The sequence below is a fragment of the Panthera onca genome, chromosome E2, assembly GCF_046562875.1.
Source record: "Panthera onca isolate mPanOnc1 chromosome E2, mPanOnc1 haplotype 2, whole genome shotgun sequence".
Classification (NCBI taxonomy): domain Eukaryota; kingdom Metazoa; phylum Chordata; class Mammalia; order Carnivora; family Felidae; genus Panthera; species Panthera onca.
Genome location: NC_138353.1, coordinates 47,220,269 through 47,239,248, shown reverse-complemented (window position 1 = coordinate 47,239,248; position 18,980 = coordinate 47,220,269). Strand labels below are relative to the sequence as shown.

At 38.0% G+C, this 18,980-nt stretch overlaps 1 protein-coding gene and 1 non-coding gene across 3 annotated transcripts in view; both read right to left on the bottom strand.

Moving 5' to 3' along the window:
• Window positions 1-18,980, bottom strand: part of AP1G1 (adaptor related protein complex 1 subunit gamma 1) — a 76,729-nt gene that overhangs the window by 4,229 nt on the left and 53,520 nt on the right. For both annotated transcript variants that reach the window (XM_060650248.3, XM_060650249.2), the window contains exons 11-21: window positions 18,835-18,948; window positions 15,689-15,829; window positions 14,851-14,905; window positions 11,130-11,252; window positions 10,875-10,964; window positions 10,136-10,263; window positions 8,855-8,959; window positions 8,069-8,210; window positions 7,744-7,870; window positions 3,506-3,613; window positions 3,238-3,398 (exon numbers count right to left, since the gene is read on the bottom strand). In XM_060650248.3, coding sequence (XP_060506231.1) covers window positions 3,238-3,398; window positions 3,506-3,613; window positions 7,744-7,870; window positions 8,069-8,210; window positions 8,855-8,959; window positions 10,136-10,263; window positions 10,875-10,964; window positions 11,130-11,252; window positions 14,851-14,905; window positions 15,689-15,829; window positions 18,835-18,948 — 1,294 coding nt within the window. The remainder of the gene's footprint in view (window positions 1-3,237; window positions 3,399-3,505; window positions 3,614-7,743; window positions 7,871-8,068; window positions 8,211-8,854; window positions 8,960-10,135; window positions 10,264-10,874; window positions 10,965-11,129; window positions 11,253-14,850; window positions 14,906-15,688; window positions 15,830-18,834; window positions 18,949-18,980) is intronic.
• LOC132691380 (small nucleolar RNA SNORD71) lies at window positions 18,464-18,549 on the bottom strand. The gene has a single exon (XR_009615728.1). It is a non-coding gene; the product is annotated as a small nucleolar RNA SNORD71 (small nucleolar RNA).

Below are 18,980 nucleotides of genomic sequence, written 5' to 3'. Positions count from 1 at the left end.
AGCCGAAGTATGGAAAGAGCCCAAATGTCCATCAATAGATGAATGGATAAAGAAGATGTAGTATGTATGTGTGTGTGTGTATGTGTGTGTGTATGTATGTATGTATAGGTGATGGGAGTATTACTCGGCAATCAAAAAGAATGAAATCCTGCCATTTGCAACAAAGTGGATGGAACCAGAGTGTATTATGCCAAGGAAAATTAGAGAAAGACAAGTATCATATGGCTTCACTCATACGTGGAATTTAAGATACAAAACATGAACATAAGGGAAGGGAAGAAAAAAGAATATAAAAGCAAGGAGTGGAACAAAACATAAGAGACTCTTCTAAAAAATTTTTTTTAATATTTATTTTGAGAAAGAGAAAGAGAGAGAGAGAGAAAGCGAGCTCAAGCAGGGGAGGGGCAGAGAGAGAGGGAGGCACAGAATCCAAAGCAGGCTCCAGGCTCTGAGCTGTCAGCACAGAGCCCGATGTGGGGCTCGAACTCACGAACTTCAAGATCATGAGCTGAGCCAAAGTTGGATGCTTAACCGACTGAACCACTCAGGCACCCTAAGAGACTCTTAAATACAGAGAACTGAGGGTTGCTGGAGGGTTTGTGGGTGGGGGGAAGGGTTAAATGGGAAAGGGGCATTAAGGAGGACACTTGTTGGGATGAGCACTTGGGTGTTACACGTTGGGGATGAATCACTGGATTCTACTGCTGAAATCATTATTGTACTACATGTTAACTAACTTGGGTGTAAATTAAAAAATAAATAAAAATTAAGGAAAAAAAGAAAAAATATTAGAGAGGAGAAAAAAGGAAGAGGGGAAAAAGAGGAAGAGGAAAGAAGAGAGAAGGAGAGAAGAGGGGGAGAGTGAGAGAGAGAGAAGGGAAGGGGGAGAGACACAGAAAGAGATGGGAAGAGATGGGGCTGGCAGAGAATGAGAGGAGGGAAGTCTAGCCATCTGTAAGGACCAAAACTTTACTGTAAGAGTAAAGAGATTTAGTATCAACTCACAGACTTATCACGTTGGGTCTTATCATAATTCTATTGTCAAGATGGATGATGTAAGCTAAAATATTCTTTATTTATTTACATTATTTCATCAAATGTAAAATGCCATTAATTGTAATTCACACCATTTTATGTACCCCTGAGAAAGATAACAGGTTACCAATTAAACTATGACAAAGTATTAATTTTAAAATGCATCTCAATTTCAGAGATAATAAAAAGTGAAAACAGTAATAGAACCTATGAAATATGGTATTTTGAAGTTCAAGATACATCATGACATGCAAGGAGGTATTGTAGAGTACAACACCAAAAATAAGGCTATGCTTTAATGGCAGAGGTGGTATGTTGCTAGTACACAGCCTCAAGTAACAAGTGTAAAACCCTAAGTTGTAGCAGCTAACATTTACTGAGCAATGAACACATGAAAAGTGCTTAAAACAGTACACAGCACATAAAACTCATCTAATCCTCAAAGGAACTCTAGGAAATAGACATCATTATCACCATCCCCTCTTTGTAAAGGAAGAAACTGAGGCACACAGTTTAAGGAACTTGCTGAATGTCACACAATTAGTACTGAAACCACTCCATTCTCCTAAAACATCTACATTACTCTAGTTCCTAAAAAATGCAATTAAAGGAGGCTTTTGCAAAATCAACAGTAACCACAAACAAAATGTCTTCAGTTTTCAAAAATGTGTGGTTTGAATGTCACACTTCACATGTCACTGCAAAGATAAGGTTAGCTTAGTCTAAACCAAGGGCTGGCAGGGGTGCTTGGGTGGCTCAGTTGGTTAAGCGTCCGACTTCGGCTCAGGTCATGATCTCACGGTCCGTGGGTTCGAGCCCCGCATCGGGCTCTGTGCTGACAGCTCAGAGCCTGGAGCCTGTTTCAGATTCTATGTCTCCCTCTTTCTCTGACCCTCCCCTGTTCATGCTCTCTCTCTGTCTCAAAAATAAATAAATGTTAAAAAAAAAAATTTTTTTTTAAACCAAGGGCTGGCAGACTATGACCCATGGGCCAAAAATGACCTGACATCTTTTCTGTAAATAATGTTTTACTGGAACATTTACTGTGGAACAAAGCCACACTCCTTCATTTACATGGTGATTATGGCTTTTTTGTTTTGAGAGAAAGAGAGCACGCTCGAGAGTGCTCTAGCAGGGGAGGGAGAGAAAGAGGGAGGGAGGGAGAAAATCTTAAGTGGGCTCAACACTCAGCAAGGAGCCTGACACAGGGCTCAATCCCATGACAATGGAATCATGACCTGAGCCAAAATCAAGAGTTGGTCACTCAACCACATAGGCACCCCCCTTTTTTTCACTATAACAGCAGAAATGAGTAGATGCAACAGAAATCATATAGCCTAAAATACTTACTATCCTATCCTTTACAGGAAAATTTTGCCTATTCTTCATTCTCAATGTTTCTATACACCGAACTTTTCATTATTCAAAGATGGGGCATAAATATTCCTTAAACTAAGATCTGGTATAAATAAAACTAAGCAGTCATTGTATCAATAGTAAACTAGGTATTAATGAAGGAGGAATGACTGTTTCTTTCACTCAAATACTGAGATGAAAACTGTCAATTCTGATCCAGTGACTAGAAGAGAATACCAAATAAAGTCCTTCATCTTAATGAACTTTAATTCCATGTTAGTATTTGTGTTTTTCAGGTTTTTACCACTGTATTTCTGAACTCCAACCTACTCTACATGCCCCTGAGCATTAGTAGACCACCTCACAGAATTCTGCTGTGAATCTCATTAGCTATAATCAGAATGTCCTTTATCCTTCAGGAATAACTGTAAAAATATTTAAAGTATTTAAAGTAATATTTAAAGTAAAAAGTATTCATTAAAAATGACATACTTTGGGGCACCTGGGTGGCTCAGTCGGTTGAGCATCCGACTTCAGCTCAGGTCATGATCAGTTTGTGAGTTCAAGCCCCATGTCAGGCTCTGTGCTGACAGCTTTGAGCCTGGAGCCTGCTTGGGATTCTGTGTCTCCCTTTCTCTCTGCCCCTCCCCCACTCACACTCTGTCTCTCTCTCTCTCTCAAAAATAAACATGCTTTAATGAACCATAATAGTTACAGTACTGTTAATTTGGATTAAACCTGCAAATTTGATTTAACCTCTAAAGCTTAAAATATATCCCTCAACAAATGTGTGACAAAAAATCAATCTTTAATCAAAGGAAAAAGACAAAGACAACATTGTAGTACCTTTGGTACTGCAGCTTGGAAAACAAAGTCTGTCATGTCCAGCTCTGTGCTGTTGGAGGCCTGTATCGTTATCACTGTGACACTAGGGTTGGTATTTGACCGTTCAAAGGTGAATTCTATCTTCAAGCCATTCTTACTGTATGCTGTGATGGAGGGGATGCCTGGAAAGCACGGGAAGATCAGTCTAACTGCAGTCAGCTTAAGGCTTGCAGAATTATTTTCTTCTTCAAGAACCACCTCTCACTGATGGTGATACCAGTAACCATACCTGTAGTGATGTCATTGAAGAGAGGCTGTGATGAAAGCCCATCCAATAAGAAAGGAGGCTGGGATATCTGTGGGACTGAGGCTGGAGCAGGAGTAGCAGCCGGAGCACCTAAATGAAGCGTTCCAATGGTAAGTCAATCTTAGCCAGCATGACAAAGCTCACCAAAAAAATACAGGAGAAAATTATTGGATCTCAGATTAAGAGAAGGATTCTTTTTAAACAAGATGCAAAAAGCATAAACCATAAGAAGAAAGAACTAAACATTCAAATACTTTAAAAAGAGTAACTCTTATTTAAAAATACTAAAATAAAATAGAGAGACCACAGGCAGGAGAAAAATGTTTGCTACAAAACAGCAAATGGATGTGTATACAGACCTATAAGGATTTTCTACAAACTGGTAAGAAAACAAGGTAACTCAATTTAAAAGTGGTAAGCACCTATACAGGACGTCTGGGTGGCTCAGTCGGGTGAACATCTGACTCTTGATTACGGCCCAGGTCATGATCCCAGGGTTGTGGGGATGAGCCCTGCATTGGGCTCCGCACTGAGCATGGAGCCTGCTTAAGATGCATATTCTGTCTCTCTGCCTCTCTCTCCCCGCCATGCCCCTCTACCCCCTCTCCCCTGCTCACACTCTAAAATGAAATTTTAAAAAAGAGTGGTTAAGAGATATAAACAAGCAATTTGCAGAAGAGGGAACCTGAATGAAAAGAGAATCATATGTAAAGAGATACTCAACATTACCAGTAATGAGGAATACAAAGTTTAAAACCACAATGAGATACTATTTCACATCCAACAGAATGGTGAAAATTTCAGTGTCTGATAATACCAGATACTGGTAAGAATAAGGAGCAATGGGGACTTCTAATCTCTGCCATAGAGATGTAAACCGGTACAAACTGGAGAACAATTTGGCAACAGGAGAGCTGAACATGATTATACCTCTAAATTTCCTCAACATCAGGGTACCTGGGTGTTTCAGTTGGTTAAGCATCCGGCTCTTAGTTGCAGCTCAGGTCATGATCTCACAGTTCATGGGTTCAAGCCCAGCATCAGGCTCTACATGGACAGCACAGCATCTGCTTGGGGTTCTCTGCCCCTCTCTCTCTGCCCCTCCCCTACTCACACGCTAGTACTCTCTCTCTCAAGAATGAATAAATTTTAAAAAATTTTAAAAATTAAGTTCTTTGACCTCAAAACTATTGAAATTTTAGGCTAATTGTTTGCTGTGGGGGCTTTGTGCCTTGTAGGATATTTACCAGCGCCCCTGACTTCTACCCATTAAATGACAGTAGCATCCTCCCAGTTGTGACCATCAAAAATATCTCTAGGGGCTCCTGGGTGGCGCAGTTGGTTGAGCGTCCGACTTCAGCCAGGTCACGATCTCGCGGTCCGTGAGTTCGAGCCCCGCGTCAGGCTCTGGGCTGATGGCTCGGAGCCTGGAGCCTGTTTCCCATTCTGTGTCTCCCTCTCTCTCTGCCCCTCCCCCATTCATGCTCTGTCTCTCTCTGTCCCAAAAATAAATAAAAAACGTTGAAAAAAAAATTAAAAAAAAAAAAAATATCTCTAGACACTGCCAACCCCTGATGGGCAAAACAGTATTTTCACCATCATAATAATTTAATAATATTTTTATTTTACAAGCTAAGTAGATCAAGACATTTATTAAATTTTATTATTTTTTATTTTTAATTCTTTTTTTTTTTTTTTTTGAGAGTGTGTGTGTATCAGTGGAGGAGGGGCAGAGAGAGAGGGAGGCAGAGGATCCAAAGGGAAGCGAGCTCTGCAATGAGAGCAGAGAGCCCAACACAGGGTTCGAACTCATGAACTGTGAGATCATGATTTGAGTCACCCAGGTGACCCTAAATTTTATAAATGTTAGAATTTTAACACACACATACACACAAACCCTGGGAGGGGTGGTATAAAATGGGTGAAGAAAGTCACCAAATTACCATTTTTATTTGATCCTTCCAAACAAGAACAAGTTGAGGATCATGCAAATGATAGTAATGACCATGAACTGAGAGAAATCAGGAATACAAGAAGACACATAAGAAAACACAGCAAAATAAAGAGTGCCTTTTAGGTGTAAATAGATTTCAAACTACTTATGAAATTAACTGCATATATATATACCTTTTCAAAAAGGATTAACAAAGTGAAGTAAAAGAAGGCTAGAATCTTTTTGTTTTTTAACTTATTATTTGAGAAAGTGTGTGCAGACAAGCACTAACGGGAGGGGCTCAAAACCATGAACCATGAGATCATGACCTGAGCCAAAAATCAAGAGTCAGACTTCAGCTTAACCGACTGAGCCACCCAGGTGCCCCATGAAGCAAACTTTTTTTTTTTATTTTTTTTTTATTTTTGGGACAGAGACAGAGCATGAACGGGGGAGGGGCAGAGAGAGAGGGAGACACAGAATCGGAAACAGGCTCCAAGCTCCGAGCCATCAGCCCAGAGCCTGACGCGGGGCTCGAACTCACGGACCGCGAGATCGTGACCTGGCTGAAGTCGGACGCTCAACCGACTGCGCCACCCAGGCGCCCCTGAAGCAAACTTTTTAATACAATGTTAGACAACCATTTAAAACTATAACTGTGAAGATTATGTACTAACATGGAAATGCTAGTATGTCAATAAGTAAAGTGTATCATCTATACATTGTGGTTTTTTTTTTTCAATGTTTTATTTATTTTTGACAGAGAGAGAGAGAGAGAGACAGAGCATGAGCAGGGGAGGGTCAGAGAGAGAGGGAGACACAGAATCCGAAGCAGGCTTCAGGCTCTGAGCCATCAGCACAGAGCCCGATGCGGGGCTCGAACTCACAGACTGCGAGATCATGACCTGAGCCGAAGTCGGACATTCAACCGACTGAGCCACCCAGGCGCCCCTATACATTGTGTTTTAACTAAGGGGTTGTTTTTTCCATATAACCAGTAGAGCTATGGTATCTGAGGATTTGGAATTACCTGTGAATGACTCAAAAGTATATGACAAGTAACACTTTGAAATTTTGTTAAGACATAAAATATAAACCATAAGCTCTGGGAGGATGCTGTTAGGAAAAACCATTTAGCCAGTCTAGATGACCATCCAAAATCTTTATTCTATGGCTATTTTCTATTTGAGGCCATGTATGCAGTAACACGTCATTATACTTGAGACAGCAATTATATGTGGGGCGCCTGGGTGGCTCAGTAGATTAAGCATCTGACTTTGGCTCAAGTCATGATCTCGTGTTGCAGTTCACGTGTTTGAGCCCCACATTGGGTTCTCTGCTGACAGCTCAGAGCCTAGAGGCTGCTTCTGATTCTGTGTCTCCTTCTCTCTCTCTGCCCTTCCCTGGCTTGTGTCCTTCCCCTCTCTCGTTCTCTCTCTTTCAAATAAAACTTAACAACAACAACAAAAAAGACAGGAATTACATGCTACAGTGATACTCTTGGACTCAGAGGTTCATAATATCACCAAATACATCAGCAATTACTAATGTCTACTATATATAAACAAATGTAAGAAAAAAACATTCCCAAATAAAAAGTTAAGTTTGAGTATTATAATTATGGACAATTTTCTCCATCCACTGCTTTATTAAGAGAGAGAGGAAAATAGGTTAACATCTCTCCACTCTCCTTAGTCACTGAAAACTAATCAGGAGTAGAAAGAAGTGTAGGAAAAGTGATGTACTACAACAATAACTGAAAGCAGAAGTGACTTGGGATCTATTTCTTTTGTAGCCTGAAAAAGAAAGTCCTTTCTATCTTAGGGGTGCCTGAGTGGCTCAGTCGGTTAAGCATCCGACTCTTGATTTTAGCTCAGGTCATGATCCCAGGTTCATGGGTTAGAGCCCCACTTTAGGCTCTGCACTGACAGCACAGAGCCTGCTTGGGATTCTCTTTTCCCCTCTCTCATTGCCTCTCCCCCACTCACGGTCTCTCAAATAATAAAAACAAAAACTTAAAAAGAAAGTCCTTTCTATCTTAAATACAATGGGAGCAATTTATCCTCCCAAAATTAAAAACTGGATTTTAAGGAATTCCTCTGAATTACCTCTAGAACATTAGAATGGTAGCTTATATCCCAGATATTCTGAAGATTCTATTCCTACTTCTTACTTAGCCTCTCCCATCTTTAATTGATTCATGTGCCAGAAAGTCTATGTTCAGTGCAGTTTTTCCTGAAGGCCTTTATCCCCAGCCAAGCATTAAATAACTCCAGTCTGCTCTCACCTGTAAGGTTGATGTCTCCTAGCAAATCGAGAAGTTCTCCACCAGCAGAAGCTGGTTTGCTTGTAGGTGCAGTTGGAATAACAGGTGTTATGTCATTTCCTCCCAACAAATCCAATAAATCATTGGCCTAAACAAAGAAATAGTATCTCAATTCATGAATCATTTGTCTAATCTGTATCTAAGGCAAAGCTCTTTCAAGACTTAAAAATAAGGAAGAGAACCATCAATCAATCTAGGAACACTGAAGGGAATCAGCTAAGAGATAGGTCATAAAGAACTAACTATAATATCATGAGGATTCCCAGATAAGCAAGTGAAAAGCTACCTGGCTGGTGGGCTGTGGCCCAGAGGGTGGTGGTTTGGTCTCTAGTGGAGCTGGTTCTGTCTCTCCATTTGTCTGCACAATCTCAGTAGGGCCATTTGTGGTCACTTTTTCCATGACAGGCATTCTCTCAAGCAGGGCAGACCTAGAAGAATCTGAAGTGGTTAAATTCTAGGCAGTTAACCTAGATTCCCTACCCAAGAAAATCACTGTTACTATATTGGAGTCAAACATGGACAGCCATCTCCCCTCCCCACCCTGTAACACACACACTAAAATAGAAGGTGGATTACAAGAATACATGACCTAAATTCCTAGCTGGATTAAGGGCAGGCAAGAAACCTTGAATAGACAAACTGTCCACCTAAATCCCAAGAGACTGGGATTTCTCAGTGGTAGAGAAATTGGAACGAAAGAAAGGTAAATAAGTAGGTATTAACAATCTCCAATCACGAAGATACTGCATAACAGACACGCAACACAAAGTTAAATATATGAGATTCTCTTGAAAAAACACAACTGCCACTTCTTAACCAAATAAAATGGAAAATGAAGCAAACATCTCATACCAAAAGAAGAGAAAGGGAATAATAGAACATGGTTAACTTAAGTGTTTACAGGTAGGCAGAACAGAAAATGGACAAATGGAAGCAGTCAAGCAATTAGGACTAAACAGACTTGTGAAGCCCAGTTAACAAAGCCTGAGGAATGAGTCTCCTTTGTGGATTATCATGACAATTTGCTCAGGATGCTAACAGCCACATGCATTGCTTGGTTTCTTTCACTCACCTCATATGATCATATTTCTTAAAAAGTGCATTATATTCTACTGCCCTCTGCTGGAGTTCCACATCAATGCTGCTTCCATAGATGGAAACCACTTTCTTAATTCGGCTTTGGGATAAAATGACAAACAAATTCAAATACCCAAAAGAAAGTTCATAAACAAGTAGAGTGAATAAACAAACCCGAGTTTTCTGGTTAAAAATCTGAAATACTCGTATTTCCTTAATTCACGCATCTTTTCAAAAACAAAACACCTCTCCTTTATCTTCTTTATCCAAAACACACCTCAACATCATCACTTACCACTGTACTTATTCTAACCGTAATGCTAGATTTTGTCTGTTAAATATCCCATACCCTGAAATCTGCAGGAAAAAGTACCCATTATTAACTTGCTACAAAAGAAGTGTGTAATGTTCATTCTCTTCTTTAATAACTTTAAAATAAAAAGGTTTTATCAACAAAAGGGTCACAGCATCAGACTTTTATCAATAAAGGGTTATTACCTGACACCAAATTCTTCTAGCTCACAATTTAAAGAGTTAGTAAAAAATATATATATCATTTCTTCACAGGACCTTACACAAGATCTAAGAGAACTAAGTTTGCCTTAAAAATGCTTGGCTGGAAAACTAGTCCAACTGATTTTATTCAAAATAGTGAAGAGCAGAATTTAAAAATTTAACCACCAAAACCTTCATAATTTTCTTCCTATTCAGACATCTCAAAATATTATAATAAACCCTTATATGGGGAAAGTAACTTCTTACTTTAAAAAGAGAAAAGGCATTAGAAGTCAGATTTTGAAAACATAACTTTTCACCTTCAAAATAATAAATGGTGGGGTGTGGGACTAAAGCAAAGCAGAGTATAGATAAAATAAGGATGAACTACAAATTAATAATTATTACTGTGGATTGACAGGTGTATACAACTCATTTTACTATCCTATTTTCCTATTTTTGCCCCTGCTTGAAATTTTACATAACAAAAAGTTTTTAAAAATTACAAAATAATGGGGCGCCTGGGTGGATCAGTCGGTTAAGCGTCTGACTTCGGCTCAGATCATGATCTCGCAGTCCATGAGTTCGAGCCCCGCGTCGGGCTCTGTGCTGACAGCTCGGACCCTGGAGCCTGTTTCAGGTTCTGTGTTTCCCTCTCTCTCTGCCCCTCCCCCATTCATGCTGTGTCTCTCTCTGTCTCAAAAATAAATAAACGTTAAAAAAAAAATTTAAAAAAAAATTACAAAATAACATGTTCATCCTACTTTTTCTCCATACTCACTTTACAGTACAGGTGAATCTAGTAGAAAGCTTCATAATGGCAGTGAGGGCATAACCTCTCGTCACAGAGGTGGACATATTAGAGATGAGGACACTTTCTAAAATATCCAACACTTCATCTTCTGTTACCTGGAGAGAAAAACAAAACAAACAAACAAACAACAAAAACAAAACAAAACAAAACAAAAAAACGCAGGATGAATCCTAACAGTAAAGATCTAAATCAAATACCAAGTCACAGGATGCCACCATCATTACCAAAACTTTAACACTAACTGTGCTTTGCCAGAGTAACTGTAAAAACTGATCCATCATCAATCAGAAGCACGTAGGAAGGAGGTTTAAAAAAAAAAAAAAAAAAAAAAAAAGGAAAACACCCAGTGGGTACTGAGAGACATATACAGCTTCAAGAGGTAGAAGTAAAGAAAATAACAAGATAAACAGAGTTCAAGTGTTGTTGCCACAATTTCTCCTAAAGCCAGTTCTTTGATAAGCAAATGCAGACATGGATAGGTCTATTTGTTATCAAGCCAAAGGGTGAAAAGTAGATCTGCAGATGGTTTTAAATCTCATCAGGGCAGCTAAATTCCATCTCAAAAACTGGCAAGTTTCCCAATATAATTCTGGGATTACTTCTTTAAAAGGTTTTCAAGGAATCAACCTCAACTCCTCATTAAACACTATCCTTTTATAAACCAAAACACTATTTTCCTCCCTCCTTAAAGAGTGACAAGGAGTACCTGAATAGGCTCTTCCTCTTCACACTGGCCTGATACAAGAAGATCTCCATATTCACCTATACACCATGCAGCGACTTGTACCAAAGGTTGCTGTCAAAAGAAAGTCACCATTTGTCAAAGGCTTTCAATCCTTGCAAGGATTAATGCAGATCATCTAATCATAAAAGATGAAACCAAGGCACATCTAGAGTGTTAGTAGTAAGAACACACCAGGAACTAATGGGTAATTTCCCCACCAAAGTAGAAAGTACCTACTTGAGAATAATCACCAAGAATTGCTTTGTACAAGCGCTGGACAGTATAGGCATGCATCTCCACACTATTGGTTATTAGCTGGATCAAGTTAGGGACTGCGTCATCACGAACATAGCTTCCTGCCTAAAAGGAAATGCAAACAGTTATCCCTAGAAACACATCATAATGATAAGAAGTGTTGGCTACTGCTTCTATTCAAAGGAGACTACTACAAAACACCCTCCACGATAAAGTTGGTTCCAATTCTCAGGTTCATAAGCAGCTCAAACTTCAAAGTCTTACTTATTCAAATTGCTTACTTCTTATTTAAATGAATATTCTAAGTTTTTCAATTTTACAAAAAATAAAACAAAATGTCCTTTGTCAAAGGAAAAGTAAAATATAAAGGATTAAAATTTCAAGAAAGACCTTTTCTACTCAAAACAGATTAAGCCTAAGATTTCAAAAATTTAAGTAGAATATTCACTGCAAACTTAATTACAACCACCTCTGCCTTCTCACAACTCCCCAGTACAGTTAAAATCACACAGGCTACCTATAGCAGCCACATCACTCTGGGGGAAGGAGACGGGGGTGTATATCAGAGGTCCAAAAGGGCAGCATGTGAAATAAGAATTAAATAAATAGTACTCTTTTTAAAACTTCGATTTAAAACATCACACTGTCCTTTAAAAACTAGAATTTATAAACATTATAGAACCATCAGTCACACAAATGGGAAGTATTTTGTACTTAATCATCCACACTTTAAAAACAAAAATAAACCTGGTCTCTTTAATATTCTCTTGACTAGTGGAATCTGAAATAGTATTTGCAACCATGAAACAAAGTAAAGCTATTTAACACCAACAAGGAAGCTAAATCTCATCCTTGTCAGAGCATTATAACAAGGCTGTACAGGACATAAAAACAGTGGAACCTGTGCCTATCAGCCCACCTTGATCAAGCTCCCATTACTAGACAGAGCAGCAGATCTGATTTACGAGACCAGGAAAAGGAAAAGGAAACAGAGAGAAAGAGAGAAAGAAAGAGGGAGCTTTTCAAGAGTGAGACGAGGAAAAGGAAACAGAAAGAAAGAAAGAAAGAAAGAAAGAAAGAAAGAAAGAAAGAAAGAAAGAAAAGGAAACAAACCCAGGTGATTGGGATACCCCTCACTCTTGTTAAAAAACACAAAGACTCAGAGAGAAGTTTGGAAAAAAGGTCAAAATGCTAAAGACAGAAGCTAAAGAACAGGTAATTTGTTTCATTCTTCCCAAATGGGAGAAAGCAGAGTGTTGTTTATTTATTTAATTATTATTATTTTAAATAGTTTTCACACCCAGTGTGGAGACCAATGAGGGGCTTGAACTCATGACCCTGTGATCAAGACCTGAGCTAAGGACAAGAGTCAGACGCTTAACTGACTGAGCCACCCAGGCACCAGAAAGCAGAGTGTTTTAAATAACAGAAAGCATCAACATGATCTAAATGACATTTACAGCCCACTTTATCCAACAGCAAAATACACATTCTTCTCAAGGTCAAATGGAACATTCATCAAGACAAACCACATTCTGGGCCATAAAAAACATCTCAAATCTAAAAGAACTAAAATCATACAGGATTTAACTAGAAATCAGTAACAGATAAGAAATCCCCAAATATTCAGAAATTAAATTAAATAACACATAGATCAAAGAAAACTATAGACCACTATCTCTATGAATATAGATGCAAAAATCCTAAAAAGTGTATTAGCAAATCAAATAGAACAATGTATAAAAAGAACTATACACCACGACTGTGTGGGATTTATTCCAGGTATGGAAGGTTAGTTCAACATTCAAAAATCAATTAATGTAATCCAGCACATCAACAGGTTAAAGAAGAAAAACTGTAGGACACAATAAGATTATATAACTGGAAAAATGAAAAGTAGGAGCATTAAAAAGAATGGCTTTGATTTTGACAACATTTTTCCTCAGAAGCTCTTTTTTCTCTTCTTTTGATCCTTATAAAAAAACCCAAAATGCATCCTGATTTGTATCTTTTGTTAAAATATAATTCCCCTGGGGCGCCTGGGTGGCTCAGTCAGTTAAGCGTCCGACTTCGGCTCAGGTCATGATCTCGCGGTCTGTGGGTTCAAGCCTCACGTTGGGCTCTGTGCTGACTGCTCAGAGCCTGGAGCCTGTTTCAGATTCTGTGTCTCCCTCTCTCTCTGACCCTCCCCCGTTCATGCTCTGTCTCTCTCTGTCTCAAAAATAAATAAACGTTAAAAAAAAATTAAAAAAATATATATATATAATTCCCCTGTTATTAAGTTCATGTATTAACCTTTTACAAAGTTAATTCATTGCAAGTAAACTAGAAAACTACTGTGTCACAGACAGAATTCCACAACAACAAATACACATACACACATCACAATTTTAATGATATCATTCCTTCCTACAGATGTTTCATAATTTCCTTAACCAATGCCTATTTGGAGACTTATACTTATTTCCAACATTCCCCCATTATAAACAAGATTGGGATGAACACCTTTGTATATACATTTCTGTATACTTGCCCTTTTATTTTTCTAAGATAAATTCTTAAGAAAAGAATTAATGAGTTAAAAGGTACAAACTAAGACTTTTGCTATAGGCTACCGAAGTTTACTCCAGAAAGCACCATTTTATATCCAATATGAAGTGGAGACTACACCACCTATTTCTCTTTCCTAACACTAGGAAGTAGGTTAAAAAGTATGACAAGTGAAAAATGATACCCCACTTGTAATTTTACTTACTATTTATTTATTAACAATGGTATTTTTCAATGTTAACTAGCCATTTCTTTCTTCTTTTGTGAAATATCTGTTCAAATGCCAATTTCTCCATTACAGTATTTGATTTTTCCTATTAACTGTAAATTATTTATAAAGATATTATCACGCTGTCATATGGTATAGTGTTTTTCCCCTAGTTGTCATTTGTTTCAGCTTTGTAGATTCTTTTCCCTTTTGCTATGAAAGTTTCAAATTTTGATGGGACAAAATGTGTAAAAGTTTCCCTTAATGGTATCTACTTCGGTGACAATAATTAGACATAGATACTTGTGTTTTCTTTATACACCACTACACTTCCATTTTGACTGTTAAAAAAGAATATCTTATAAAACCATACTTTTAAATCCATAATAAATTTATAGTCATGCAAAAGCTTCCAATGGCTTCCTATCATATTAAAAACAAAAATTCCCAACTCCTATGAGGCCCTATATAATGGAGCCCCTGTATCAATCCTACCATTCTCTGCCTCTCATGCTACCTACTGGCTTCACTTGCCTTCTTGTTGCTCTCCAAGCAGGCCACACTTGTTGCTACTTAAGGGCTTTGCAACACTTGCTGTTCCCCCAAATCTTTGCACAGCTCCTCATTTCATCAAGCTCTCTCCTCAACTGTTACCTCCTGTGAGCGACCTGTGTGGACTACTCTACCTAAAAGACTTGGCCCTTTGCCCCACCTTCCATTCTTCGCTGCTGTCGCTGGAGTCCTTCACGCTGCTTCAGTCAGCTTCACTATTGTTCGTAGTAGTTTTTCCTGCCTAACTGGATAGTACATATTTCTCCACGGAGTTCCTATCTCCCCCACTAGAACTAAAATGTAAGCTTTGTGAGAACAAAGGCTTTGTCTGCCTCATCCAGCACTTAGTATATGTTGACTAAAAAAAAAAAAACAAAAACAAAAGCTACTTACCGTTGTCAGAACACGCATAATTGTGTCTATATGCCACCGTTTGGAAGGTGCATACCTGAGAAAATAATGGCACCAGATAAAAACATTGGAACCTGTGAAGTATACTGTGCTCGGCGACTTTCAAAAATCCTGTGCTACAGACTTTTTAGGCTTACTGGTGAAGTGATTATTTTTGACATATTTCATCTTCAAATCTAGCAGCTACCTCCATTTCAAAGGGTAATGAAATGGGGCAAAGTCAAATTTAGATGTTTCACATAATAATTGCAATAGGAGTTGCTGAACTGAGAAATGGGACTCCAACTCAGTTTTTCAGAAAACAAATCATAAAGACAAAGCAGGAAGACAAAGAAAAAGAAGAAAAGGGACTGTTCCCAGACCCAGGCAACACCAGGACTAGAAACTCATTCCCTTAAAATCACAGTGCAGAGAGGAGAAATAACCACACTACCAAAACTGAGGTACTTCTTCCTAAGAGTTTTACACAGAACAATTCAATGCTGTAATTTTTCTATTCTCTACCAAAAAAAAATCCAAACACTTTTGTATTCTCTTCTTCACAGACGAGAAGTTAAAAAATAGATATACAAAGAGATTTTATAAAAGTAGGATTCTTTTTGGTCTTAGCATACTTAAATACTGGTTAGAATGGCCTTCTAACGAAGCAAATTTCTTTCTTTTCTTTCTTTATTTTTTAAATGAAGCAAATTTATAATTGGGAGCCTGAAATAAACATTATATGTTTTAAACAGGTTTACAATATTTTTTCCATGTTTTAAAGATGCTTTCAAAAAGTTCCAAGCATCTTTTACCAATAAATGTAAAAATTAAGTCTTACTTTTCTGCAGCAAGAAAGATTCCAGATGCACAGTCTGCTTTAAATTCTGGCTCACATGAATCCAGAAAATAAAGTAATTCCTTCATCATGCCTCGGATATTATTCCCATTTACCAGGGCAAAACTCAATTCCATTGCACGCCTTGCAGAGGGGGGGAAAAAAAAGTTATGATATTTATAGTGGGAATGAAACAAAAACCCAGATGTGTTGTTTCTGAACACTGGCAGATGGGTTCTATGCCCTTGCACGATTTTGTGATCCCAATCTTCATACATACATGATAGCCAAAGTTATCAAAGTTACTTTTAACATTCTGAATTTTCATTCAACACTTTTCTTTACAAAGCTCCAAGAGACACACTACTTGTCACCAAAAATGCAGTTTGGGTTCCAAAGTCTATTCTATGCATCTGAACTTTTGAACACTCAAAAGGCTAAACAAGAGAAGTAACAAAATGATTACCCAATGAGAATACCTCTTTGCATTATTTCTTAAAAATGTGATAAAGTCACCATATTCTCTTTATTACATCCACTTCTGTCCAAAAATGATGTAACAGTTTACATCAAAAGATATATAAGAAAATTAGAGTAAAAACACACCATAGGACATTATGGTAAGTGAGATAAGTCAGAGAAAGACAAATATTGTATGGTATCACTTCCATCTGGAAGGTAAAAAAGCCAAAAGCATAGAAACAGACTAGAATGGTGGTTACCAGGGTCTCGAGGGTGGGGGGAAAGGATGGAGATGTTGGTCAAAGGATACAAACCTCAATTATAAAATGAGTAAGTTCTGGAGATCTAATGTGCAGCATGATGACTACAGTTAATAATAATAGCATATTATATAATTGAAAGTTGCTAAGAGAGTAGATCTTAAATATTCTTATCACAAAAAAGAAAAGGTAAGTATGTTAACTAAGCTCCAGGGGTAACTATTTTACAACACATAAGTATACTAATTCAATGCACCTTACACTTACACAATGTTTATATTAATTTTATCTCAATAAAGCTGGGCAGGGAAAATGAAACAATGAGGGCCATGAAAAGGAAAAAAGGGCGCATACCATGAGAGCAAATAAGAGTTTCTGGAACTGCGTTATCAAATTTAGCAATCAAAGGAAAACCAAAATGTTTAACATAGATTACTGCATGAATCTTTTCGTATTTGGTCAATAATTTCAAACATAGTATATAATTTGACTTTTAAAATACCAATTTAATAAGTATAAAATACTTTTATCTTGGCTAATCTATAAACAACGTTCAATCTTTACAGAAATCCACTAATAGTTAATTCTTAGATGGTGCTTAAGTCCTTTACATATAATAATCCAATTAGTCCTGCATAACCTTTGTAGTGGGTGCTCTTGTATTTGCATTTTACATATGGGACAACTGAGGCAGAGAAAGTTTAAATAACTACCATCAAGTTTAATAAGAACATAGTCAGGATTTTAAATGAGGCATTCAGGCTTCAGAGTCTGAACTTCTACTGTTAAATACCCTGTCAAAGAGACAGGGATTTTACGTTTGATATGCAAAGCCCTGTCATGAGTAATAGAGAAATAACACAATAGGAGTCAGAAGGTCTGATTTCTATTCCCAGGTCTGCCCTGTCCAACACATAGGTTTAGAGGAAATCATTTGATTCTTTTGGGACTGTATTTTAACTAATCTGTTAACTGGGGATAGAAGTTAATTGTCTAGTCTGTCTCACTGGCTCACTCTGAGAACCAACTGAGAGGGTGCTTATACATTCTGTGGAAAGCACACGCATAAAAAAAATCCTGGGTTGGGGCACCTGAGTAGCTCAGTTGGTTACGGGTCTGTCTTTGACCCAAGTCATGATCTCATGGTTCGTGGGTTCGAGCCCCATGTCGGGCTCTGTGCTGACAGCTCGGAGCCTGGAGCCTGCTTCGGATTGTGTGTCTCCCTCTCCCTCTGCCCCTCCTCTGCTCACGCTCTGTCTCTCTCACTAAGAAGCAAATAAACATTCAAAAAAATAAAAATAAAATAAAATAAAAAATCCTGGGGCACCTGGCTGGCTCAGGTGGTAGAACATACAACTCTTGATCTCAGGGTTGTAGGTTTGAGCCCTACATTGGATGAAGAGATTACTTAAAAACAAAATCTTTAAAAAAAAATTTTTTTTTTTTAGGGGTGCCTGGGTGGCTCAGTCGGTTAAGCGTCCGACTTTGGCTCAGGTCATGATTTCACGGTTTGTGAGTTACAGCCCTGCATCGGGCTCTATGCTGACAGCTCCCCCTTTCTCTGCCCCTCCCCCGCTTGTACTCTGTGTCTCTATGTCTCTCAAAAACGAATAAATGTAAAAAAAACTTTTTTTTAATTTTAATTAAAATTTTTAAAAAATTTTTTAATTTTTTTAATTAAAAAAAATCCTGTGCAAAGCACTAGGTGAGTTATTGTTGCTGAGTTTAGGTTGTATCTTTAGATTGCCCATGTACTTAGCATATGCTCTCTGCAAATAAAGGAACTCAGTATGAATAGATATTTCAGAGATCATTTCAAATCTCATTTATTCTGATTTTGAACATACAACCAAAAGTTCACTGAGGCCAACTAAAATTAGATGTTACAAACATCTTCACTTCTTACAATAGGATAATCAGTAGAGTCAGTCTGTCGAGGAAAAGAATTGATGCCTTTGCAAAGTGCTATCTGCTGCCTAACAGTCATTCCTAGATGTGCTGTTCTAAAAAAACACAGCTGCCTCTAGTATCTTGGGGCAGAAGTACTGTGAGAAAATGTGTGCTGTCAGCAATATGAGTTTCAGCATTGTGATAAATCACTTAGCCGATGGATCACTCCGTATTTTCATCCTCCAGCACACAGAGCGCAGTACCTCTGTTAAGCAGACTTTCGTCCAGCTTACCTGTACCTGTTTATTTATCAAAGAACCAAGGACAACTTCAGTGTGCACATTAGTATTCCTTATTGGCCTCCTTCACTGACCTAACCTCCTCCCTACCAATCCTTTCTTAAAAAGGATTTACTCAGCAGGGAGTTCATCTGTGCAAATAAGGAGTAAATAAGCAAATGTCAACATTCTCACTCTCAAAACCATTACAAAGTTATCAAGTGGGGGCTGGGGCAGAGAACCATCAACAATCTATTACCGTTTTATTGAGACATCCAAATCTTTTAAACAGTCCACAATTGTGCTTCTGTGCCTCTGTACTGCATTATGATCTGTCTGCACAGTCTTCAACAAAGATGTCAAAGCTACGTATCTGTATGAAACAAAGTTGCAGAAGACAAATTA